The sequence below is a fragment of the Triturus cristatus genome, chromosome 1_2 (assembly GCF_964204655.1).
Source record: "Triturus cristatus chromosome 1_2, aTriCri1.1, whole genome shotgun sequence".
NCBI lineage: Eukaryota > Metazoa > Chordata > Amphibia > Caudata > Salamandridae > Triturus > Triturus cristatus.
The window spans coordinates 1,185,703,191-1,185,730,651 of record NC_140580.1 but is presented as its reverse complement, the minus strand read 5'-3'; the positions used below and the strand labels follow the sequence as shown (position 1 = coordinate 1,185,730,651).

General features: G+C 48.2%; 1 protein-coding gene across 3 annotated transcripts in view; it reads right to left on the bottom strand.

Annotated features, from left to right (window-relative positions):
* Nucleotides 1–27,461, bottom strand: part of SLC27A4 (solute carrier family 27 member 4) — a 330,596-nt gene that overhangs the window by 6,724 nt on the left and 296,411 nt on the right. For all 3 annotated transcript variants that reach the window (XM_085614109.1, XM_085614107.1, XM_085614108.1), the window contains exon 12: nucleotides 11,458–11,604. In XM_085614109.1, coding sequence (XP_085470235.1) covers nucleotides 11,458–11,604 — 147 coding nt within the window. The remainder of the gene's footprint in view (nucleotides 1–11,457; nucleotides 11,605–27,461) is intronic.

Here is a 27,461-nt window from a genome sequence, read left to right as displayed (position 1 = left end):
ATAGGAGATGTGCATGCGCCCAGACAGGCATGCACGCACGTGCCCAGAGAGGCGACGTGCATGCCTATGGCTCGCACGTTCAGCACAGTTCTTATCAGGTAGCATTCATCTTTCAGCAGGATGCCATGTTTTTCCTGTTATTTTACAGCCGGCCTCGTTATTTGACAGACTGAATACTGAATGTCTCCCTGGCACTGACTTGGGTAGGACAGCCTGGAGCTCATGTGGGGCCCACATAGATTCGTAAGGGCCATTGATCGGCGTGTTACTATATAAAGCCAACGCTTACATTGGAAGGACTGTCAATGGCAATGGTGCCGTTGTCAATAAATAACTTCTTGGAAGACTTGGCCGTTACTGCCATTAATTCCACGGCCACTAATGTTAGACTTCAATTGGCGTCAGAGTCAGCGTCACGGTTCAATTCTCTCCCACGCGCCCCTCATTGGGTGCACGATTGATCGCTCTGCCGAGCCATAAACCAAGGTTTTGTGAGCATGTGGACGCGGCTGGCGCTGAAGGCTGACTCCTGTTTAATAATTGTGAAAGGAACATAAAAAGATACCGCGTTCTTTGCAGCAGACTGGCCTTTTTGCTTTTTCTGCAATACATATTTTCCGGAGGGGAAAGCAACCACAAAAGGCAAACTTTGACATACTGTGATTGCTTCTCTAGGCTTCCTGCATGTGTATTTGGTCTGAGCGAAATTTTAATTACGCCAGAATTAATCGGTGTAATTTCGTGTTACTCTTCTGACACGAATTTACCAAAAATGATGCTCATTCGCATAATTTGGGGCAAAAATGGGTATCCGAGAGGTGCAGGCCTCCGGTCATGGTAGAAATAGTACAATGACGGATACGCTGGTCTTTCACTCTGTTCTTTAGTCACTATTTACAGTCCACCTTAATATTCCCCAGTTGTTAGTCCTCTTTAAAAAAAAAACTAAAAACTTTTATATCCAGAACCAAGAGGCCTACTCCCCAAAATGGCTTTCGTGAGGAATGGCTTTCATCATATTTTCACCAAATTGGTAATAACCAGTTTGGTTCCGGTACGAAAAATAACACAAGGTGGAAATGTGGAAAGGCAAAGCTAAAAGGGACCAGGGAGGAGGAGGAGCTTCGCACGCATCCAAGATGGTCGCGTGAGCACAGGGCTCCCCGGACCCTTGCCGCTCCTCGCAACTTATCCTGACATTATCCTGGATTTGTGGATGGATTCTGGAAGATAAACCTTGGCTGAACCCATAACTCTTCTCAGAACGAAAATCGGACCGGGGGGACCTGAAATACAGCGTCTTACATTTTGGAGGCCCACCTGGGAGCTGTGCCCGGTGCTTTGGTGAACCGTGGGGCCGGGGAGTAGTTGAACAACAACGGCATCGGAGCATTGCCAATGACCGCGCCCTCACTTTCAGTTTCGCTTTTGCACTACTGCATGTCCTGATCGAGGAGCTACTTTGCACGGCAGGGGCGTCCTCCGGCCTTGGTACTTGACTGATTTGTGCCTTTTTCTCAACTCTCCCGAGCGGGCTCTCGGACAGTTTGTGTCTGATCTGCTGGTGCCCCTTTGCTAGCGGTCCGGGCGGACCCCACCGGTGAGCATCGCCCAACATGGGGGGCAAGGGGGATCCCGAGAAACGGAGAACCAAGACATCCCTGCGTGGAGGACCGGTCCAGAGTAACATCATGGATCGCTATACCCAGGGTAAAGGGACCCCCGGGCCGGCGGGTGCCGTCATGGAGGACTCCGGTGGGGGTCCATCCGTCCCCACGGAATTGTCGCTGCAGGACGTTATGGGCGCCATCAACAGCATACGGGAAACCATCGCCCAGCAGTACGAGGCTCTGGCCCGTAAAATTGACACGGTTGCCATTGATGTCACGTTAATCCGGGCGGATCTCTCTAAGACTAACGAGAGGGTTCAATCGTTGGATTTGAGGACATCCACTCTTGTCACGGACGTATCGGACCTCCAGGCAACTCTTGGCGATCTAAAGTCTGCAAACGACGCGATGTCCCGGCGGCTGGAGGATTTCGAGGGTCAGGCACGACGCAATAATATCCGTGTCATAGGTGTACCGGAGACTTCCAATGATCGTCCGGTGGACCTTATGGTCGAGGACCGCATCCTCAATCATCTTGCTCCTTCAGGCCTGAGCAAGTTCTTTGCCGTGGAGCGTGCCCATCGTGTCCCGGGCGGTAGGCCTCGACCAGGCGCTCCCCCGAGGCCTATCATTGCAAAACTTTTTCATTACAGAGACCGGGATGCGATCCTGCAGGCCTCAAGGGTGCACGGCCCAGTCAAATATGAGAATTCCTCAGTCAACCTCTTCCCGGACTTCACCCAACTTGTTCAGAAACAGAGAATTAGCTTTCAGGGGGTGAAGCGCCGTCTTCGAGATCTGGACATCACATACTCTATGCTTTTCCCTGCCAGGCTTCGTGTGGAATATGAAGATCGGACTCTCTTCTTTGAACGCCCCGACACAGTGAGTGACTGGTTGGATTCCCTGCCGGAACCGGGAGACCGAACTGGGCGTACTGGCGGTGCCGAGGGCGGTGGGCCTCTGCAGGAATAATTCTTGGTCCTCCACTTTGACATTTCCTTCTGTGCTCAGCCAGGTTCTACTTCAATTGTATATTTTGTCTAATAATGTTTCGTTTGGGTGCGGGCGGGGATGGGTCCCTTTCCTCCTCTAGGGTCTTTTTGTAGCATGGGATTGTTAGGGCGACAGACACACTGCAAGTTGGGGGGGCTGTATAGTCCGCAGGGGTGCAGGGTGGGGGGGGTGGCAATGGTGTGGGGGTGGGAGGGTGGCAGTGGTGGGTGGGTTGTGTGTTTTTTCTTTTCAAGGCGGTGTTATTGTTTTCTTTCAATTTCAGGTGTCTGGCTGCGTGCCCAGGGTCTCCAGCTTCTTGTGTTGGGATGGGGGGGGGGGACGGGTTGAAACTGTTGTCTTGGAACGTCAACGGATTGGGCGACCGTATCAAACGTGGGGTTGTGTTGCAATATTTGCGTCGATTGGCCCCTGATGTGGTATTTCTTCAAGAGACGCACTTGGTGGGAAATGTATGTCATGCTATGAACAGGGGGGGCTACCGACTGGTCGCACACTCTGGCTTCACCACTGGCTCCAGAGGGGTGGGCATCTTGCTGCGCTCCTCCCTCCCACTTGAGATTGACAAAGATACTCTTGATGATAGAGGGCACTATGCGTCTTTGACTGGGCGGTGGGAGGGGCAAACTCTTTCATTGGTTTCGGTCTATGTTCCCCCAGGCCTCCAGACCTCCACTTTCTCTGATGTGGGTCGTATGTTACTTGAACTTCCTGACAGTCTCCTGCTTGTGGGTGTGGATTTTAATTTTGTGATTTCTGGCGAGTTAGATCGTTACCCTCCCAGGGCCCTCTCTGCTGCCCAGGCGTGGCTCGGCGGGTTCTTGGACACTTTCGGTCTGGTGGACTGCTGGAGGTTGATACATCCGACACAGAGTCAGTACACATTCCACTCCGGGGCCCACGGGAGTCTTTCCAGACTAGATTATTTTCTAATGCCCGCGGCCCAGACCACCAGGGTCCGGGAGGTTAAGCACCTGGCCCGGGGCATCTCCGATCATTCCCCATTGTGGCTCCTCTTCGACACCGGGATGCGATCCGCCGGGCGGATCGCCCCCATTAACCCCTGGTACTTGCGTGACCCCAATATTCGCAAGGGTCTCATTAAGTCGCTTGATCAGTATTTTCTGGAGAATGAGGGGTCCGTCTTGTCCTCAGTGTCCCTGTGGGAGGCCTTCAAAACGGTCCTCCAAGGACACGCCCTATCCCTGATCGTGGTGGCCAAGAAAGCTAAGAACGGGGAGGTGGTTGCATTGGAGGCTGAGATATCGGGGTTGGAGGCTGCCTTGGAGACGGGTGTCACTCAGGATGGGCTCCATGCCCTCAGCCTGAAGCAGTTCGAATATAAGTCCCTTGTTACGGATGCTGCTCGGACAATGTATAGGGAACAGCAGGGTAGACTGTATGATGCTGGAGATAAGGCAGGTAAATTGATCGCTTGGCTTGATAAGAAGGAGAGAGTGAATCGAGTGGTCCCCGTGCTCCAGACATCGGAGGGAGTGAGTGTGACTGACCCTGGTGAGATTGTGGAGTGTTTTGCGGACTACTTCTGTGCTGTGTACTCCCCGATGTCTACTAGAGATGAGGCTGACTCTCGTCACTTGTTGAAGGATATTGCTTTGCCCTGCTTGTCGGTGGAGGAACGTGAGCAGATGGATGCCCCACTTTCGGTTGACGAGATTGCAACCGCGATTCGTTCCCTTCGCTCAGGCAAAGCTATGGGCCCCAACGGACTCCCGATTGAACTCTATAAACTGCAACCGGATAAACTTGCGCCATTTCTCCGTCGTATGTTCTCGGAATCGCTTGAACTCGGCTCTCTCCCTGATGACCAACGCCTGGCCACTATAGTCGTGATTCCCAAGGACGGTAAGCCTCGGGATCGTTGTGCCTCGTATCGACCTATTTCTCTGCTAAACGCAGAGCCGAAAATCCTTGCCAAGGTTCTTGCGAACCGCCTGCTTACTGTTATTTGCGATCTGGTCCATCCGGATCAATCCGGTTTTATCCCGCACCGGAATACGGCCCTTAACTTGCGGCGCCTACATGGCGTACTTGCAAGGGCGGAATATCTTTCAGAGCCGGCCATCTTGGTTTCCCTGGACGCCACGATGGCCTTTGATACGATAGAATGGCCGTATCTTTGGGCCGCCCTGGCAAAGTTTGGCTTCGGGGCGGGATTTATTAGTTGGGTTAAACTCTTATACGCTGCCCCGCTGGCACAGGTTGTCGTTAACGGGAGGGTTTCCCGGCCTTTCGTTCTTGGGAGGGGCACTAGGCAAGGGTGTCCGTTGTCTCCCCTGCTCTTCGCGTTGGCTTTGGAACCGCTTGCGGCTTGGCTTCGTTGGGAACCGTCGATAAGAGGGATCCAGTGGGCCCCTGGCTTCGAGGATCGTGTTTCGTTGTACGCGGACGACATTCTCCTGTACCTCACCTCACCACGTAAGTCACTTAATGTGCTCTTTGACATCCTCACTTCCTTCGGCACGAACTCTGGTTTGATCATTAACTGGTCCAAATCTTGTGTCTATGCTATCTCCGGTGGCTTTCCTCTCTTGCCTTCTCGTTTTCCCATTAAGGTGTCCAGCTCCGGCTTTACGTACCTGGGGGTGTACGTCTCATTGGATCCTGCTGTCCGCTACGAGCGTAATCTCCTCTCTCCACTTCGGAGATTGAGGTTAGACGTGGCCCGCTGGTGTAAGCTTCCCTTGTCTCCCCTCGGTCGCGCGGCGCTTTTTAAAATGATGGCTCTTCCCCGATTTCTTTACGCACTTCAGAACTCCTTTGATATTATTCCGGCGGCCTACTTCCGGGAAGTAGAGAGCTTACAAAGGAGCCTTGTTTGGGGCGGTCGTGCACGTGTTGCTCTTGCAAAACTGACTCTCCCCTGGTACGACGGGGGCATCGCGCTCCCGGACATCAGGAGGTACTATTGGGCTTCCCAGCTATCTGCCATTAACCATGCCACGTACTCGCCTGGTCCGAATCCGGCTTTCGAAATGGATAGGTTTTTGTTGCCTGGCGGCAACTTTAACAGAGCGCTTTACTCTCGATCTGCTGGGAGGACCTTAACCGGTCCCACTAAGATAGCCGTACGCTTGTGGAAGGCTGCAAATGTGGCCATGGGCTGGAATGATCGCTTGACGGGCGCGACCCCCTTGTTTGCGTCTGACAGATTGGGAAGCCTCTGGACGACGAAGGGATTCGAGCGTTGGGACACGATTGGCATCAGCAGAGTGGGTGACCTTTGGGTGAAGGGTGCGGTTAAATCCTTCGCTGCGCTGCAGAGTGAGTACGAATTGAGTGAGAGGGAGTTCTTTCGGTACGTTCAGGTTCGCCACGCTTTGCTCTCGGCCATCGGAGCGGGGACTGCAGTCCCGGTGTCTTCGCCACTCGAGGACCGCATACTCGACGGTCACTTGCCCGACAGTACTATTTCCCTTATCTATAAAAAACTAATAAACATTCGGGCGGATCTCCTCGTGCATCTGCGGGAGGCGTGGATCGGAGATGGGGTGGAACTGGACGACGAGGACTGGCAGTCTGCGCTGTCCTCCCCTAAGGAGGTGGCTATACCCGCGCGTCTCCGTCTTGTCCAGCTTAAAATTCTCCACCGGGTCTACGTGACGGGCCCTCGTTTAGTTCTGATGGGTTTCTCCGAGGACAGGCTCTGTAGGCGCGGCTGTGGGCTCAGCGCCACTTTTCTCCATGTTCTCTGGGAGTGCCGTGAGGTTGCGGAGTATTGGCGCCGGGTGCACGCGGTCTTGGAAAGTGTCACTGGGGTCGCCCTGTTGCCTGAGGTTCGCCGATGTGTGCTGAACGTGTGGGAGCCTAACGATTATAACGCGGCTCAGACTCGGTGGGCGGCCCTCGGGAACATGGTTGCTAGGAGGGACATCGCACAGCTTTGGGGTTCCCGGCGGCCTCCCACTGTGTCAGTATGGAAGGAGAACATGGACTGGTGCATGTGCAGAGAGAAGACTGTGTATGTGGCCCGGGGCAAGCCGGGGGCGTGGGGCAGAATTTGGGGCCAATGGAACGCGTACCGTGGGAACATCTGCACACCCCCCCTCGTGGACTCATCTGCTGCTGACTTGTCCCCCTGATCCTGAGGTTCCCGGACTATTGCATTTCATCTGCAGATGGTTGTGGCTCTCCCGTCGCCCCCACCTCCCCCTTGACCATCCTCATTGACCACCCGAGGGTGGATTTGGTACTGTGTGGACCCCCAGCCGTGGTTAGACGCCTCTTTCTCGATGATTTCCGCCTTGTCTTTTGGTGTTATTTTACTTTTCTTTTGTTTGTATTTCTCAAAATTTATGTCTCCGGATACTTTCTGAGGTGCACTCAGTATTCTGTCAACTCAGCTGAGCCCCAGGGGGCCCATCGCTTTCTTGATGTTGTTAAACATGTACATATTAGCGGCCGGCCCTGGTGGTTGTAGGCCCATGTTTGTATTGATTCTTGTGTGCAATAAAGGTTTTACAAAAAAAAAAAAAAAAAAAAAAGGGACCAGGGAATGGGTTGCTTTGTGGTCTCAATTGCCGGAATTTTCGAAGTAACTGCACTATCCAGGGCTTTAAGTGGGATGAAAAAACTGGGGGGGTGGGTCTCTCAAAGGGGCGTGGCCAATGTAATTAAACACACAAGCTAAAATTTGTGCTTAGCATAGTGTGCCGCCCGACTTGTATTTTGCTGTTTCTGTCATTGCATCCAGATATATGATACAACAAGTAACATCATGCCTACAAATTTCGGGGGGGGGGGGGGCCTGACTCTACCAGTAATATGCAGAGTGGAGATGCAGGGGCTCTAAGAAGGGGGGAAAGGCAAAAAAGCCTCGTTAACGGTCTTTGAAAGACCTATGAAGTACTTCGGCTTGGCTGTGTGTGCCAGGGAAGCTGTCTCAGCCCGGGCTGGCACACACGACAGGGGAGGGGTGGGGCTGAAGCCCTTTGAGCCCAATGGGCGTTGCGCGCCTGGGAGCAACATAGCTCGAGAATCTTAGCTCGCGTTGTTTAGAGCGGCTGGCAAGGTTTAACAATGATTATTTGCTTAAGGGAAGATTATTTAATTCTAGTTGCTCTTCGGACTCAATAGATACACCCACTAGCAGCTTTTTTTGCAGAGGATTAGAATCACAAACTTTGTACTGGCTGCTTAGATCGGAATCTTCTGAAGCCGACTGACCATTTTTAAGTAACTAGCCTTTTGTAGCAGTCTATTTGTAAGCCTGTGATAAAGTAAGCCATAGCCTGGCAAGCGCGGTCTTCCAAGAAAAGGTAGAGAATAACTCGAAATGTAATGTAGTAGCCTCAGTGTTTCCATAATATTAACCTGATACTCAAAGATAAAAAAGACATCTAGGATTTCACTTTCTTTATCAGAAAGATGACCACCAGACCAATATCCAATGACGTTTCTGCTGCTCTCCCTACCTCAGCCGCTTCCCCTAACCATCACTTTATTTCTTTAACTTCCTTCCTTCCTCCATAGCATCTCTCCTCTCTTGTGCTACAATGAAAAAGTTGTTAAATCAATTGTATAACACTAACCTCTTTAGCAGTGCAGTGAGTGTTTTTGCCATCCCAAATAACTTGTCTCTGGTATCCCAGCATATGTGTTCCCTATCCCTAGATTTACATTTCCCAGTGTTTGCGTCTGCTTTCCTGGTGGTCATGTCTCTTGACGTTCAGGTATCTTTGTCCCAGTATAATTAGTCAGGATTCCCTTACTATGTATAAATGTTCTCCTTGCCCCACTTTCTGCTGCCTTCATTGTGCAAAGGTTGTGCCACCCAGTTGTGGTGCATGTGGTGCCATGTATGTACGTTTTTCTGTTTATCTTCTCTAGTGTACCTTGTATTAGTGTTTGTTATTCCTGTCCCCATGTCCGACTTTCCACACCTACCTGGCCCAGAGTTTGTACATGTCTCTCCATCTGGTAAAAGATGACAAGCAAGTACAAATGCAATAGGTCTCACATTTGTGAGATTTAGCTACTGGGATTGTAAACGACAATGCCTTTATGTGTTTTGAAAACCTGCAAGTGGTGTGTAAACACGCACTTTGTACTTGTAGTCCTTGCTTGCGAGAAGCAAGGCTGGCAGTAAAAGAGAAGCAGGTACTGGCAGCCTTGCTTCTTGTAAGCAACGACTATCAGCACAAAGTGGGTGTTTACGCACCCGCTTGCAGCTCTTCAAAACAGATTGGTTTGCACTCAAGGGCTTTGCCACAGGAATCAAGGTAGATCTCATCTCACTGGCAATGACGGAGAAGGCTTGAAGCAGTCTGGGGTTGCGTGTGTATAGGATTGAAGATGCTGGGCCAGATTTAGATCTCGGCGGAAGGGTTACTCCGTCACAACAGCTAGAGCGGTGTTAGACCTGGCATCATTGGCGTGGGTCTCCCTTCCTCTTTTCGCTTCCTATCTTTAATGTTGGCTGCATTTAGATGCTCTGGGCGCCGTGCCACTGCTAATCAGTGCTACAGCGCGAATGCTCCCGATGTAGATATGACTGTATGAATTAGGATAACCACAATGCCTAGGTCTGCCTAGTATGTTCTAATAGCGAGTTACCCTCCATTTCACTGTTACTATTGTGAAACTATCCGTTCTCATAGGCCAGAATAAGCAGGTTGAGGTTTATCTTCTATAATCCTATCTCACCCCCAGAACCCGATAGGAACTTAGAGTTTGATATGTTTATGCACAGGACATGGAGATACACTTTTTAGTAAGAACCATTTATATATTCCATGTTCGAAAATGCCTCTTCTGGAAACACGGTATTTTCGAGTCTGAGCTTTCCTGAAGGCTGTTGCGCGTATGTGTATTGGACGTCTGGTTCTGGAGCAGCAGGGCCAGCTGGGTCAGACCTGGCTGAGGAGAGAGATTGGTATTCAAAGCATAGGGAGGGGTGACTCTTTGAACTGAGCAAGGCCGTGCCTGGCAAGGTGAATGATGGCTCCACCCCCTCACTGGGCGTCTGACAGCAGACCCCCTGATTCTCAAAGGGCAGGATGTCACCTCATAAACCAAGTGTTCCCGACCCCACCGAACTGGTTCTGACTTGATGTAGTGATTTGTAGCTTTGAAGAACAAAGACTTTTTAGGTATAAAACGCTGTTTTGTAACTTTGTCCAAGTGTGTTCCTTCTGGTTGTCAAGACGAAACTCTGTCCGAATGAACAGAGGAAAGGAGTTTTGAAACTTTCACCAAGCTTGCTGAAGAAACTACCCGAGGGCCTGAATTGAGAGCACCGCCTGCTGAAGTCTCAGGGACATTAGACTTCACCCCGTCAGCCGTCGGAATTCCTGTGCGAGGAATTCTGCTTGCAGGTGAGGTCTCCGTCGAGTAATCCGGAGCCTCTAGTTCTACTGTGAGGAACGCGGACTGGGAACCTTCGCTGAATCAGTGTGGGCCGCTGCAGCTAAGAGAGCTGCCGCCGCTGAGAGCCCGCCTGAATTTGAACCTGCGGAACCCTCGCTGAATCAGTGTGGGCTGCTGCAGCTAAGAGAGAGCTGCCGCCGCTGAGAGCCCGCCTGAATTTGAACCTTCGGAACCCTCGCTGAATCTGTGTGGGCCGCTGCAGCTAAGAGAGAGCTGCCGCCGCTAAGAGCCCGTCTGAATTTGAACCTTCGGAACCCTCGCTGAATCTGTGTGGGCCGCTGCAGCTAAGAGAGAGCTGCCGCCGCTGAGAGCCCGCCTGAATTTGAACCTTCGGAACCCTCGCTGAATCTGTGTGGGCCGCTGCAGCTAAGAGAGAGCTGCCGCCGCTAAGAGCCCGTCTGAATTTGAACCTTCGGAACCCTCGCTGAATCTCTGTGGGCCGCTGCAGCTAAGAGAGAGCTGCCACCGCTGAGAGCCCGCCTGAATTTGAACCTTCGGAACCCTCGCTGAATCTGTGTGGGCCGCTGCAGCTAAGAGAGAGCTGCCGCCGCTGAGAGCCCGTCTGAATTTGAACCTTCGGAACCCTCGCTGAATCTCTGTGGGCCGCTGCAGCTAAGAGAGAGCTGCCGCCGCTGAGAGCCCGCCTGAATTTGAACCTTGGGAACCCTCGCTGAATCTGTGTGGGCCGCTGCAGCTAAGAGAGAGCTGCCACCGCTAAGAGCCCGTCTGAATTTGGACCTCCGGACCCTTTGCTGAATGTGTGTGTGCCGCTGCAGCTAAGAGAGAGCTGTCGCGTTGAGCAGGGGTTGTCAAAGGCGGTAGCCCACTTGCCCTGACTTAGGAAGAAGGGTCCCTATTTGGACATTGGCGCTAGCCATTGCCAACTTTAGACCCCCATTTCTAACAAGCGGTCAACCTCACAGCTGGCGATGCTAATCATGTGATTCTGGGCAAATCACCTAAAACTTCCCCATGCCTGACAAAATGAATGTGTCGGTCTGTAATGCTACTGGTGCTCTCGTTAAGCGCTACGTAAAACGCCCCCTTGCCCCCAAAAAGACAGTGACCGATATCCCGTCTGCCAAAATATGAATCCCATATATCCTATGGGATTTATATTTCAGCGGGTGGTATAGGAGTCCCCGTTGTGACGGAGTAACCCGTCCGTCGAGATCGAAATCAGGCCCTCTGGCCGCAGGGGTGACAGTAGAAGAAAAACTGTAGCCGGAGATTCATTTAAGCGTTCCACCCTTCACCTTTTTGGATCTGCTCATGGACTTATGCTACTACAGAGGAGTGGAGCAGCCTAGTGTGAGCTCAGTCATTCCTCCCACTGCTGAGATTACCAGGGGTGTACACTACAGGGGGTTAGAATAAAACCCAAACAGTAGCAGGACATGATCATCATCAGACTCTTGTTTTGGGGCCACATGTCTGGACTCACCTGTCTTGTTGACTTCTGGCAGCAGCCGCAAAAACACTGGGTGGGCATACACTGGGAGGGCCTTGCGCAGCTCACGGGCAAACCTCTGTAAGTCACACGTGCCGTGAGGGTCAGCGATGGCCGCCATGCCAGCCTTCCCCTCAGTACCTAGAAGAGAAGGAATGAAGAGTCATTCGGCAGGAACAATATTTGTCACAGTATGTTGGACATTTCGAACCTACAGCAATTACTAGACACATAAAATGGCGCCTGAATTAATCCAGCTAATTTTGTACTTTCACAATTAATTTTGATCAGTTAATTATAGATGGCGACAGTATGACCAATCCGATACATCTAAAGGAGATGGCACAGTAGAAAAAGTATTGTGTGCAGACACAACTAGTTATGCCCCCTCTAAGTCTGGGGACATTTTGCCTACCCTATTACTTTACTCCTTTCAGAATCATGTCCTCAGAGTACCTAAAATATCTAGAACAGTGAATCCACAATTACTATTACATTTATGTGGCATATGGATTCATTGAATCATTTGTGCATTCTATAATGACTGTGGATTGGTGACGTCAATATTTCAATTATATAGAATATATACAAACAGGTCCTACAATAGAATTTGGACTTCAGGATGATATCGATGAAATTTGAGATCGTTTATGGTGAAGTTGTATTTTGTGCTACGTGGTTTAGACACACCAATATAATGGAGTTCTCTTGTGCTACGTGGCATAGACACGCCAATATAATGGAGATATGTACAAACAGTCCGCAAAAGGAAAATGCTACTTACCCAGTATGCATCTGTTCTTGGCATATAGAGCTTTAGAGTCATATGCTGTGCATACATCGCCATCTAGTGTTGGGTTTGGATGTTTACACTTTGATTTTCTGTGAAGAAGTCTCTCCATTCACGAGGTAGGCGACTCCTCCTTTCGGTGATAGTGCGCATGGGCATCAACTCCATTGTTAGACTGTTTGCCGCAGAGGGTGATAATGGAGATAGTAAGAGTAGTAAAAGGAGATGTCCATGAATGCATGTATCTAAGCAAGATGTTACTGCAACAGGTATAGGTACCCGGGGAGGAGGGTGGGTGCATATGACTCTACAGCTCTATATGCCAAGAACAGATGCATACTGGGTAAGAAGCATTTTCCGTTCGACGCATGTGAGCTGTGCATAGACTATATAGCAGATATCTCCCAAAGCGGTGGCTACCTGTATCTGTTGCAGTGGTCTGACATAGTGTACGTAAAACTGCCTGGCCCACCCCAGCTTGTTGGCTTGCAAACACATCTACACAATACTGTTTTGTGAATGTGTGAGGTGTAGACCATGTTGCAGCTTTGCATATGTAATCTATGGGTATATTTCATAGAAGCCCCCAGTTTGCGTGTAGTGTGCTCTAGGGGAACTGTTAGCGTACGTTTTGCTTTTGCATAGCATATTTGAATGCACTTGACTATCCATCTTGCAATACCTGATTTTGAAATGGGATTGCCTTTGTGTGGTGGAGCAAAAGCAACAAAAAGTTGATTTGTGTTACGGAAAGGTTCTGTCCGTTCTATGTAATAAAGCACTGCTCTCTTCACATCTTATGTGTGTAGGGCACGTTCTGCCACTGAATCTGGTTGACGGAAGAACACGGGTAACTCAACAGATCGATTAATATGAAAAGCAGAAATGACCCCGGATCAATTCCTGATGCACCGCACCCGCATAGCCTCACTTTCAGCTAGGTGGGGCAACTTAGCAACCGAACCTACCACACATCACCTATTACAATAACTACATGCAATGAGCACGGGGGCGCCTGATACGTTGGTTTGCTTCCTCACTTCGTCAATACACGGCAAGATCACTGATCCCCTTAAAACAATACTGAGAGGAAGACCTAGGTCGACCCCTATTACAGAAGGAATGGGTGGCCATATTAGAAGGTCCCACGAGAATCCCATGCAACCAGCGCTTCCGGCAAATCCAATATTTTATTCTTCATCACACGTACCTTTCCCTGCTCAGGTAAATAAGCTCTTTCACAAGGAAGACGTTGGATGCCCCAGATGTCACCTGACCAATGCAGACCTCCTCCACATGCTTTGGCGCTGCCCTGCACTGAAAGATTACTGGACAGACGTGGCAGCCACCTTGCTTCAATGTACCAAGCGTGTAGTTCCCTTCTCCTGGGAGGTTACATATTGCATCTCTTCAAAAGGAGAAAAACACAAGGCTGCTACACGATTCTTAGATTTGGGTTTAATTTCCGCAAAGCGCCTGATCACCAAAAGATGGAAAAATCCTGCGGCGCTCCCGGTGCTGGCCTGGCGACATTCTCTGCTCAATTGGGGCAGGGCGGAGGGCATGGCACTCCTTACTGGGAATCAGGAAATAAAAGGAGTATACACCCGACCCGTGATGTTGGGGTGGCACAGGCTCTATAGCTCCTTTTAGAAGTAGAGACTGAGGGCCACATGCATCAAAGTCAGGATTTGTGAAATCCCTATGCATGTAGGAATCGCAAAAAAACGTGCGATTCCTACATATTCCTTAATTGCAACTCGCAAATTTTGAATCGCAATTAAGCAATAGCTACCCAATTTATATCCCAGGTAATCCACCTAGTCCACAGCAACCGTATACTTCTCTGCTTTTAATGTGACGCCCCGTTCAGTTAAGATTAATAGAACAGAGGCCAAGGTCTTGTCAGGACATTCCACATTCTTACCGTACACCAAAATGTCATCCTGAAACACTTGATATTGGGAGCACCAGAAAACATCGCCTCCATGACCCTCTGAAATACCTCAGAAGCCGATGCAAGACCAAAGGGCATTCTAAAAGTACAAGCTCCTGAAGGGGTCACAAAGGATGTAAGTTGGCGACTTTATTTCTTGACAGTGATCTGGTGATATACATAGGACATATCTAAGGTGGTGAAAATGTTTGACCCCTTTAATAAACCCAGCATTTCCGTAATGTTAGGTAGGGGATGTCCGTCGACCCATATTCTCTCATTTAGACCCCTCAAGTCAATGCACATCCTAAAGGCACCATTTCCTTTCCTGGCCAAAACCACAGGGGACAACCATTCAGAGCTCTCAATGAGCTCAATGATACCCTGCTGACAAAGAGATTCTAATTATAGGGACAACTCCTTCCTCCTGACAAATGGAAAACGTCTGGTTTTGTGACTCACAGGTTGAACTCCTTGCTTTAAAAATATGCGATGTGAAAATCCCTTCATTTTTCCAAGATTCTTGCTAAAGACTTCTGGAAAAGACGCTTTCCAATCCTGTACCCCCACGACCCAGACGGATTTGATGTCCTCTTTGAGCAAAACCTGCTCTGAACTGTTTGGATCTAAAATGATGCCCAGATTTTTCTGGTCCAACCATCCCAGAAGAGAAGATCCATCTTTTGCCGCATACACAGAGGCAGGAGTGGATTGTCCCTTAAAGGTTAGCAAACAACCAAATTACCCCAAGACCTGAATGGGTTTACCCCCATAAACTACCGGCTTAACTAGGGATTTCTTCAAGGAAATGTTAAACAACCTATTCCACTCTTCAGGACCAATAAGAGTGAAAAAGAAACCAGAGTCAGCCATCATGGAAATATTTTCACCAATTTGAAAAAATGGTCGCCTGACACTTGTGCAGTCAAGCTTCAAAACCTCTGGATTATATGCCTTATTTATGGAATCAGTGGTTTTGCGAGAGTCACTCAAATCATTCAACTTCCCCACAATACTCAATTCACAAGCATCAAACACCATCATGACCAGATTTCCTTTCTCACTGTCAGGATCAGAATCCCCCTCTGGTACACTATCAACTGGCAAAACCTATTTAGTTGTAGGTTGGACATGTGCTGGCCTAGATTTGCACACCTTAGCAAAATTACCCCTCTTTATGCATTTCGCGCAATGCTGTCAGATGCGGGACAGAAAAAAGTATTTCCCAAATTACTTCTGCTGCCACATCGGTAACACTCTAATGTTCTCGGTTTATCACTTTTCCTTTCCCTCTTGTTCACGACACTTTCCACTTTAACTGCATGCACTTTAGTTTCTAAGGCCATATGGTCCGTGTACATGGCTGTAGTCTCTACATTTTCAGCTACTTCTAATGCTTTGTCCAAGGTTAAGTTCTCAGTCGTCAAAAGCTTCTCTTGAATCTTTTTGCTATTAGTTTTCTTAACTAATCGGTTCCTTAACATTTCATCCTCAAACGTTGTATAGTCACGTGTCGCTGCTAGGACTCAAAGACAACTACTGAAAGCTTCTACTGGTTCGCCCGGCAGCTGCTTCATCATGTAGACCTGATCCTCCCCAGAATGATGTTAAGCTTCTATTTAAACCTGGCATCCATCATTTTTATGGCAGAGGCATATTCATCCACTGCATCGCCCTCACCCATAGCTACAGCTGGAGGTAAGTGCTTTAAAACCTTCCTCCCTTCAGTGCCCAAAGAGTGGTGCATTAAAGCAAATTTCTTTCTTTTGAGTGAAAACTTCTGCTTTAATGGCTTCTAACCACAATTCTACACCACAGGGGTCGATAGAAATAGAGAAGGGGGTAAAACTGACCGTTGCATACTTGAGGGTTTCTAAAGATATAAACCAGAATGAATGTGTGCAGTAACATAAAAATGTACACTTATGCAGAGAATGAACAGCAGTAAATCACAATAAAAGCTCAACACAGTGTGCGTGTGTCACTGAAGGTGCACGCAACATGCTGGAATAGCTGTAGCGAAAAAGAGAAAGTTACCAGAAAACTTGAGATACGAGTATACCTGGTGTGCACATCACGACCTGCACAAGGTGCAGAATTATAATCTGACTGTCCAATGTGGTGTGCGCATCACCAGTACACGCTGCGTAAACAAGGTGCAGCTCGTTGTGAATATCCGACCTGGAGAAAAGCCAACAAAAAGGGTGTGCATATCACCAACCAAAGACAGGAGGAAACCTGGTTTGAGAAGAATGTTGACATTACCAGGATGCGGCAAACAGGGTGTAGGCAGAGAAGTCTGGAAAGCGTCGTCGGAATGGCTGAAAAGCATGAAGAAACTAGTGTCGGAATCTCAGTCGGGGCTGGAGGTTGCTAGTCTACCAACACCAAACCACACGTGGTGATGCAGCCGGGACAGTCATGAGGGCGACTGGGCATTGGTTGCTAGGTTGCAAAGTCAGGGCTTATTCCAGACGCGACGGTGACAATATAGATGACGCTACCAAGGTTGCAAACTCCCCCAAAATTGATGGTCTTGCCCAGATGAGTGCCGCCGCACGATGCAGGAGTGAGGTGCAGGAACCATGCAGGTGAGTGCTGCTGTCCGGCTGAGACGAGAGGACTCCCGCCCCTGCTCCATCGGTCCAGATCCGATCGTTGCCAGTGAAAGGAGGACACGGAGATCGATGCTGGTGAGATAACTCCTTGTTTATTTAGTAAACACATACGGTACCGGTCAGAGCAGGCAGCGGAAACCAACTGCCAAAGCGCCTAACCATTCCAATGCCACCATTCTGACATAGACCCCGTCATCATGGTGGCATGTGCATCACAATCAAACAGAGCCCAACAGCCCTCCTTATGCAACAGTATGAGCATGCACCGCACGCTTTAGTCACCGCATAATTTGGGCCTCAGTTTGATAGGAGCCATTATGTGTATTATTGCGGGCGGTTATACGGGGCTGAAATATGGAGAAGGCATCAGAATTTACTTAATACGATAGATGATTGGACTGAAATAGGACTTGGATCTGCCATGCAGAACTGATATTGTAGGTTATAATGTATTGGATAGAATGATAGGAGTAGGGATGTAGGTTCACTGATAGACGTTTGATTTGCATATACATGTGATTTCCTTGCAGATACAAAGGTACACTTACAATACTAGGTGTTTTAGATGCACATTTGCTGGATTGGACTTAGACGGAACGTATATATACCTACAGAAAGGTAAGACATCTTTTAAATGATAGCTCTCTCACAAATAGATAGAAAATAGAAAGAGGAGTACAATATGTTTAGGTTTCTATTCATGTTTTACTTTTTGATTTTTTATGATAAGCAGGATACAGTTTTGACTAAATTAGGATTACGGAAGGCGAGTCTGGCGTGAACACCGTGTGGTTACACGTGGGTGATGCACACGACTGTGCATGTGTAGGGTGTCTGCAGCTTTTTTTGTGATGCTTGGGCACTTTAATACTAGTTGGTAAATCTCCAATTGTGCTTAATAAAGAAGCACCTATCAGTTAATGAATGAGGGTAGACTGAAACCCCCTCTCTTTCTTTCTCGCTTGTCTCAGAAAACCCTCACACAAGGGCTGAGATTCCTTATGCTAACCTTTCGGACATGTGGTGTGAAGTGGTTCCCTTACCAAGGTGATGAGATCTATAAAGACAGTACTCCTCCATTACACTACTTGTTATTTACAATTATTGTCCTGAAGAAGGCCGCTGTAACCCCGTCAGCGAAGACGAAACGTGTTGGCAAGGGCAAAGTTTTGTTTACAAGATATGAAAATAAAGAACAGAACTACTGATATCACAATCTCAAGAGCGATTAGCCGAGTACGCGGAAAGTGTATTTACATTTTGAACCTTCCTATTGTGGAAGGATCGGTGGCTCTCCCTCCTCCTGAACACAGGACTGATTTGCATTCTCATTTTTTGCTAAAAATGTGATATCTATGTTACTGTGATAGTGTGCACCCGTGTTTTCCGGCAACCAACATATTAAGAACAGCCTTTTGACACCTCTTCAGGATCACCTTGATGAAAAAGCCCGGCTCCCTCGAGAGTGGTGCTTACGTTGGCTCCATACTCATTTCTGTTTGAATCCCAGAGAGTTGATCCTTGGATGGCATGTGAGATGCCTTGATCCCCAGTGCAGTCTGTGTCCTAGGTACAGGCTTGACTGGTACCCCTGAAGACTGGTCCTCCTCCTCTTTGGAGATATACGAGGAGAGAATTTTGAGACTTTGTTCTGGTGGGCCCGCTGGGAAGCTAAATTGCCCCCCCCCCTCCAATCGGTTCCTTCGATATTCTCGGGTCCAAACAGTGGCACTGGCTCTGTAGGGTCTTTACGTTGCATCCTGTAGGGAGCCCACCAAAGCGCTCTCTGTTTTTGATGGTCCGTTTGATTTTGAAGGCCTAGCACTCCAAGGGGCTTGCTTCCTTGTGGGGACGTACAAGTTGCAAACCAGAAGGTGGCAATACCACAGAGACTTGCAGATACATTTGGGGTGGACCTGGAAGGCTGTGCTCTCCATACCCACCCTACAGACATTCTCATACGACCTGATGTTGAGAGCACCCTCCGGTCCCAGTCGACTTCGAGCAGTCATCAGCAGCGGTGCTACTTCTGATGCTATAGAAAGGCGATTCCGATTACTGGAGTCAAAGATTGTTGGTTCGAGTTAGACTATCTAAATCCAATCTTAGAATAAAAGAATCCGAGGCTGAGGCTTTCGTCTGGTGCACAGTGGGTCTCAGGGAGAAAGCGCAGAGAATGTGATATACAGCACCGTATGTGTTAGAAGGTGGTTCTGACACTATGGGCCGCCCGGATTTTTTGATTTTTGAGCACCTAATTGTTGAGCTTTTACTGTGGGGGAGCCTCATAAGTTGGGACTCACCCACAGGGAACTCAGGATGTAAGAGACTGCATGGGGATTTTACTGGTGTTCCCCTGGCTTGACCAGGCCACTGCGCAGCAGCTGGAGTAAGGGACACCGGGCTGGTTACATGCAGACACATGTGTACATGCGTGTGCACACGTGAACGGGCTGCGCAGGGGAGATTCATAGCGTGCGCAGTCCAGGAGCAGCTACAAAGTGAATGGTGTGGCAGGACTTATGCAGTATTGGTTGGTGATATGGAATAGGCTTTATACGCTGGAAAGAAACATGCCAGGGAAAGTCAGTGTGTTTTACTGTGTTTTCACTTCATTATTTCCCTAAGGGAATGTAGGGCCCATGGCTAAATTAACTTCCACAAGGCCTACAGTTTCCAGACATGTACTAAAGTCCATTGTTTTGGAGGTGAAAAGACATATTCTGCAGAGTCCAAAGTCATATTTGTACTGCTTTTGGGTCATCCAGAACTGTCATATTTCTGTGAGCCAGCCAGGACCAGACCCAGGCTGAGGGCTGACCTCAGCTGGATGGATTGATAACCTTTCTTCCACAAGCTAGGGCCTCCTCTCCATGAAGAGAAGATGGGAGGGGATACAGGTTCATCAATTAGCAGCTGTCACTGGGTGCCAGGCACCAGGCTGCACAAGGAGGGAAGGCAGTGTGGGGGATGAGGCTTCAGACATGTGGCCAGAAACCCTGGAGGACGCCATTATTGAACAAGCTCAGAGGCTGGACAAGAAGGAGGGAGTAGGGGCAGGGACGTGATGTGTTGCTGTTTGATAGGACCAACAGAGAATTCCTGCCAGCCCCCTACTCAACTTTAAAAAGTGCTTGCACAGGAAGAGAAGGGCTCTCTGGGGTGTAGTCTGCTGAGGGTGAAGGTGCTGGAGCCTGGCGCAATGGGCAGTTGGAAGGAGAGACCCCCTGACTTCCCCCAGGACCCTATCAGCACCATAAGAAGAGCCCAGGACTGGTGCACAGAAGCAGAGGCCTCTGCGCAGGGAGAAGAAGTCCCAGAAGGGGAGCCTGGCGAGAGGCTGGCGCAGGGAACCAGTGAAGACAGCACCCTGCTGAGTCAGAGACCCTGAGGGCGGAGGAGAGTGTACCCACTGGTGGGGGCTGGTGGAGAGGAGCATGAAGCGCCCCATGGTGCCTCGCCGGGCATTTGGAAATCTGCTGTTTTGGTGCTTTGTGGCCCCCAGAGGAGAGGGGTCACCCTCACTTGTGAAAAGGTGCTGGGGGAGCCGCTGGAGAGGCCCAGTCTTCCCCCCCACAGCACGAAGAAGTCTGCCATTTTGGTGCCCAGATGCCAGCCATGGAGTTACTTTCATTCTCGAAGTGCTGCGTGCGCGCCGTGTGATCTGCTGCAGCTTGGTTCTTTTGCAGAGTTTCTCTACATTCAGCGTTAACTCCTGTCATGAGTCACTGAAGCGGAGGAGTTACGTCGTAAGAATTCCTCACACAAGTCTTGCAATCTCCAGACCAGGAAAAGAATATCGGGCAGGAGCGAAGAAGACTGAGTGATCCAGAGAAACGTTGACCATTGAATTTACACTATATGAACCTCTAAGAAAAATTCTATACATCACATATGCAAGAAACTTTCATGTATATCTTTCTGATAGCCCTGAAGAAGTCTCATGGGAGATGAAACGCATTGGCTATAAGAATAGGTCGACTCTCTTTGCCCTTTTGACTGCCCCTGCTGGACCCTACACCCACCTCGTGGTCCTCCCTGCGGGGCAACTGCTGCTGTAGCCTGTCCTCTACCTCCCGCCGCCGCGAATCTCCCGTGGCCGCAGCGTGGAGGTGGGGCAAGAGGCGGACTCCACTTCCCAGGCTCCCCGGACGCCGGAAGCGACGTCACCCCCCACGCGCCCGGAGGCGCTATTAAACCGGCCCTACACCCGGTGGAGCGGGTCGACTCTCTTTGCCCTTTTGACTGCCCCTGCTGGACCCTACACCCACCTCGTGGTCCTCCCTGCGGGGCAACTGCTGCTGTAGCCTGTCCTCTCCCTCCCGCCGCCGCGAATCTCCCGTGGCCGCAGCGTGGAGGTGGGGCAAGAGGCGGACTCCACTTCCCAGGCTCCCCGGACGCCGGAAGCGACGTCACCCCCCACGCGCCCGGAGGCGCTATTAAACCGGCCCTACACCCCGCGTCGCGGGCTAAGCCCGGGCAAAGGGCGGGCCGTCTGTGGCCGTCCGGGGCTGGCCGCGGCTGGGCTGGGCCAGACGCTGTGCAAGTGACTTACCAAAGGATTGCATCTGTGTGTACCCAGGCCATAATACACATTTGCACCTGGATTTTACTGGTTTTTTATCTGTGTCACAGTCATTTCTCTCTATATTGCAATATCCTCTGTGATTAACTGATATAACGAACCGGTTAAATCTGATTAAGGCTGTTCAGAGTGTTTAGTTTAGTTTCATATTTGTTGTTTCATTACTTAGTAAGCTAATATGTCTACAACTAACAAGGAGACTGTTCGTTCTAATTGTGCCACCCTTGACAGTTATCTTGTGAAAGTCGTTGATAAAATTAACAAAGAGCGACGACTTTCTTTAGGCCGGGGGTGCCCTTTGGATTCTTTACCTAATACTCCAGATCTACCTATTGTATCACCAATATCATCAGTAGACGGTTGTGTCAATACAGAATGCTCGCAACGCCCCATAATGATCTCTGTACCTGATTCTGATTCTACCCTGATCATGCCAGAACCGTCAGACCCGTCATTAGCTTTATGCTCTCCGGTCCCGAGAGTGCAGAGAGTGTTAAGATCAGGGAAGGGTGCTGTTAGGTCAACTATTCCAAAACGAGGAGGGAACCATAATAAAAAAAGATTGGACCCCCCATCTAAGTGTGCAGTGAGTAACCCACCTACTGTTGTTGAACACTCAAGTAACATTAGACCCCAAGCAATTAGAGTTTCTAGTTAGTCTAATAGATACTAAGTTTGACAAAATTATTTTGCCTCTAATGGACAAACTTGATATTCTATCAGAAGAAATTAAGAGACTGGGGGGGCTTCTAGACTCCCATTCAGGGACTAAGGTTAATAGAGTAGATCCACTAGATCCACTAGATCCTGTAACAGTTATGGTATCAGAACCGAAAACTCTTAACATTCCTAATGAGAGCCTCTGTCCTAACCCCACAGTTGTATCGAACATAGCGGCAGGTTCTAATATTCCACCTTTATCTAAGGTAGCGGATAATCCTTGGAAGATCGCCAATAAGCCTAAAAATTATCGTTATTCCTGTCCTAATTTACCCCCGGAATGTGCACCATACGTGGTGGTTTTAACGAACGTTCCCCCACTTTTGGACAATGGGTCTCGTGGTAACCTTGAAAGCCACGAGTCCCTTAAGAATAAAACAGTGGCTTGGTTAAATCGAGAGTGTGGCTACCCAGTGGCTCTGTCTCACCAAATTTTAACTACTACCAGAACCAATTGGATAGGGAATTCTCCCAAAAGTATTAGTGGCGATTGTGTGATCGTCAATTTTAGTGACCCACAATTAGCTACTACTACTTTGCTCAGAGCCACCTCTCGACTTACGAATGAACAGGGTATTTCTCTTAGACCACTTGGGTTTTTCTACCAACACGTTATCAGCAAACCTTTTAATGTTTCTATTAGGGGTGGGGGCAGTGCCCCAAATGTGCCTAATAGGTTTGAGCTAGTTAACTCCAATCGGTTTCAGTGCTTGAGCGGTCTAGATTGTAACGACTGACTGATCTCTGATGTAGCGCACCATGAAGACGGGGTTGTACTCTGTGACGCAGCATCAGTAAGAGATACTCCGGGGTTGAAACGTTAGTTCCCCCCATGACCACTGCCCATTAATCGATTCTGTTAATGTTTTTGAGGGGGCTAAAGGAGTATCTCATATAACCAACAACGATAGCAAGTGTCCATGCTTTTCTCCCCCGGATGAAGGCACTGAAATATCCACCAGAAGCCATTTTGTCAGTTGGAATATTGCTGGCTTAACTTCGAAAGAAGCGAGCTTGGGTTGGCCAGAGTTTATTAATCTTTTTGATATCTGCTGTTTTCAGGAAACTTGGTGTAAAAAACTTTTGGGGTACAATGGTTTTGTTTCTTACCAGCTACCTGCAACTGCATCCATTTCTGGTAGAGCCAAGGGAGGGCTTTTGATCCTGATTTCTATCAAAATCCCCATTACTGTTAAGAAGCATGTTTTAGTGGGGACCCATGCACAAATCTTGTGGCTGTACGAGAAGGATGGTAGAAATATTCTTTTAATTAATTTTTATAATAATATTTTTGATAGCACCAGGTATGCGGTGGTAGATTCATTGTTTAGTGCTCTAGAAGATATTATTAATGGTTCTAAAGTTGTTTTTGAATTTATTTTTGCAGGGGATTTTAATACCATAGTTTGCCCCCTCTCTAGTCATTGTCCGTGCGGAATTACCGACCGCTTTGGGGATGTGGATCTCCATTTTCCTCATAATAAATATGGGGACTCTCTGAACCATCTTTTAGCGGCTTTCGACATGGAAATATTGGATACCAAAAATAATGACCCTGAAGAAAGTATCCCGACTTTTACAGGGAGGGGGGCTAACACTGTCATTGATTTTATATGTATGTCTTCAAGCCTTGTCCCATGGAGTTTGGCTCCTAAGGTCATGGACATCGCGCTTAGCGATCATAATTGTATAGTTTTAGAGGTTGTTTTCTGGAACAAAATATCTGCAGTTCCATCTGGGATTATTGATAGCATTGAACCACATAGACCTAATGGTACTAGGTTGAGATGGAAAGGCGACAAATCAGTAAAGACGTCCGATAGTATTATTAATAGCTGTCTACCTGAAATTACCGAGATCCTTGAGCAGGATGACGTCAATGCCGATCTTGTCCAACATTTTGTCCGAATCAATACCATTATTGACCACAAATTTACTAAATTAAGTGATGGTAAGTCAAAACAGCAAAGAGGATGGTTTGATCGTGCCTGTACCTGCGCACTTAAAGAGCTTAAAGATGCTCTGGCAACCAAACCTAGAGATAAGAAGCAGGTGTGTCAGCTCAGATCTAACTATAAGAATATAATTAAGCGCAGGAAGACAGAATTACAACACGAGGCTTGGGACAAATTGACGCAGGCCGCCGAACTGAAAGATTGTTCGCTTTTCTGGGCCACGGTTAACTGCCCTTTCTTAAAAGATGAGAAGGTTCCGGAGCTAACCTCTGTGGTTGGCATGGATACTTGGATTTCCCATTTTTCTATTATTTTTGATTCAGCTAACTCACTGTTAAATTTAAGTGATCGCTGGCCAATAGTGCCCCTGAATATTAGTCTCTCGGAGGTCTTAGGTAGCATTGCCACAAGTAAAGGCGGTAAGGCCCAGGGCCCTGATGGAGTACCCATTGATGTCTACAAGGTAGTCCCGGAGATCTGGGGTCCTGTTCTGGTTAAAGTATTTAATGCAGCAGTCAGTTATGGGATACCCCCAACCTGGGAGGAATCTATTATCATACCTATTCATAAGAAAGGAGACGAGGGGGATGTGAAGAATTATCGCCCCATTTCCCTGTTGGACTCCTCTGTTAAAATTATGAGTAGGATTCTCCTGGTTAGGCTGGAAGAATGGGCGGAGACCAATGGCATTTTGGCTAATTGCCAGTATGGGTTCAGAAAAGGCCGTGGGACGATCGAGCAATGCCTGAATCTCGAACTTTTGATAGGGAAATATACCCAGGCCAGAAAGGGCTCTATTTATCTCTGCTTCGCAGACTTAAGCAGTGCCTTTGATCTGGTGGATCACGCTATTCTCTGGGTCAAGCTGATCGATATGGGGGCTCCAGAGGGCATCATTTTCTTTTTGGCCCGACTGTATGAAAAACTTCGAACTAGTGTTAGATATGGTTCTAATGGGGAGTGCACCACTAAATTTAGGATTGGGCGGGGAATAAGGCAGGGGTGTGTTTTAGCCCCCCTGCTTTTCACCCTTTTTATTAATGAAGTGGACACTGTGCTACAGTCAGTCGTGGCCGACGCCCCTAGAGTTAATAACATCACTGTCCCGGTTCTACTTTATGCGGACGATGCCGTATTATTGTCTAGGACCCCGATAGGCCTCCAACGTCTGATGGACAGGTTTTCACAGTTTATTACATCGAGAAAGCTTGTGATTAACAAAACCAAAACCTATACCATGGAATGCGGTACCGGAAAGAATAAGCCTCACTCTTATTACATTGATCAACATAGGGTCAAAGTAGTTGATAACTTCAGTTATCTCGGAATTAATTTCTCCAAGAACTGTACATGGGCTAGCGAACTTACCAGTGTCAGAGCCAAGATGGTCAGAAGCTCTAATGGGGTGTTCACCTTTGCTACTAAATTAGGTGATAAGCGAATAAGTGATATGCTCAAGATCTTCCAGTCACGATGCCTCTCTACTGCGCTTTATGGAGCAGGGATCTGGGGTTTTACCCAGGCAGGGGGTTTACAGGTGGAGGAGAACATCTTTTTGAAAAAATTGTTGAATTTACCCAAATCTGCCTCTAATGACTTAGTCCACAGCGAACTTGGTATCCCTTTTCTAAATGATTTGATTCTCTTAAGGCCATTATTGTTGTGGCGGTCAATTTGGCTCAAAGAAGAGACGTCACTAAATAGAGCCATTATTAATGACTGTCTCTCTGCTGATAATCATTTAAAGATACCATGGATTAAGTATATTGTTAACAGTTTCCAAGAATTCTATGGGATTAACATTAAATCTGATAGATATGGGGCCGCAGCAATTTCTAAGGCTGAAATGAAGTATATCTTTCTGCTGTGTAAATCCGAGTGTCGGAATGGGAAATGTGAATCTCTCTCTACCTGTGTGCAATATAACACCTTGAATGAACTGAAGGGATATCAGCCATATCTCACCACGGTGAACAGAGTTTCCCACAAGTTTGTTTTAACCAGACTCAGAATGGGGATTGTGCATAAATTGGTCGCATTCCCATCTGTAAACAAGCAGCCCATTGGTTTTTGTCCCTGTGACAATTTGTCTGCACAAAGCACGATGCACTTTCTTCTGATGTGCCCACTGTATGGGAATCTTCGTGTAGCTTTTTTAAAACCCATTTTTATAAAATTCGGCGTTAGAACAGTACATGATTCTTTTAAATTGCTTTTTGATTTGCATCATCCTGATATTTGCTTTTTTACTGCAACTTTCTTACTTAAAGCAATTAATATCAGGAAAAGTATGAGCTTTTAAATATTTTATTCTCCCCTGTTTGTAATACTTTCTTGTTTTTAATCATATGTTGACCATTGTGGTAATCTGTTATGTTATTTTGTTATTTTATGTATGTGCTTATATGGACATTTTTCTTTGCTCCGAATAAAGCCAAATGAAATGAAATGGTGCCCAGAGGAGGGGGTCACCCTCACGTGTGAAAAGGGGTGCAGGGGGGCTGCAGGAGCCCCGCAGTCTCCCCCAGCATAAAGAAGAACAGTCCACCCCTAAGTTTCACGGGGCATCTGAAAGAATAACCCCTTCAGGACTCAGCCAGCCTTTAACACCTTCTAGGCTGGAACTTATGTTCTACAGCTGAGGGTGTACTATGAAGTGCATCACGGATTGAAGGGCTGAGTTGGGGGATGTCTGGAGAAGGGCATCCCCTGGAGGTGAAGTGGTGTAATTGCACCGAAATGCATTTACTAGTGGTTATTTCTTTTTAGGTGGACTGAAACTCACATGTGTAAAGTGAAGTACCTGTGTAAGGTGATGTTAAGCTAAATGGAGTTATGTTGCTGGACCTTCCTGCTAGGGGGTCGGGCTGTATTTACATAATCCCATGCTTTTACCTTTGATTCCTTTTAAAGTGAAGAGGCGCACTGCAGGAGAAGTGTAGTTGCCAGGAGTACTTCTTTTGAAGGGACTGGAAGTCACATGTGTAAGGAGATGTCATAAGCCAAGTGGGGTTATGTTGCCAGACAGTCCTGCTAGGGTGTCTGGCTGTATATGCGCAATTCTGCGATTTCATCTGTGATGCCCTTAGGGGCTGTAATTACAATGCATTCAAATGATCAACCAAGGTGATGAGTACTGTCATTCTAAAGTGTGCGTAAACATGAATTCTTGCTGCTGTGCTTAGGTGAAGACCCCAGACTGCTAGCCCTTAAGATATAGAGGTGCATACTTTATGGTCAGTAGGAGATGCTCAGTCAGGGTCATGTGTCACCAAGGCAGGTTTACCCCTTTTTAATGCTTGTTGAGGTAATGGGGTGGGTCGCCACTGGGATGGTGCCAGTGCGCAGGGCCCTCGCTCCAGGTTATGTTCAACTATCTGCATTGGGGGCAAGT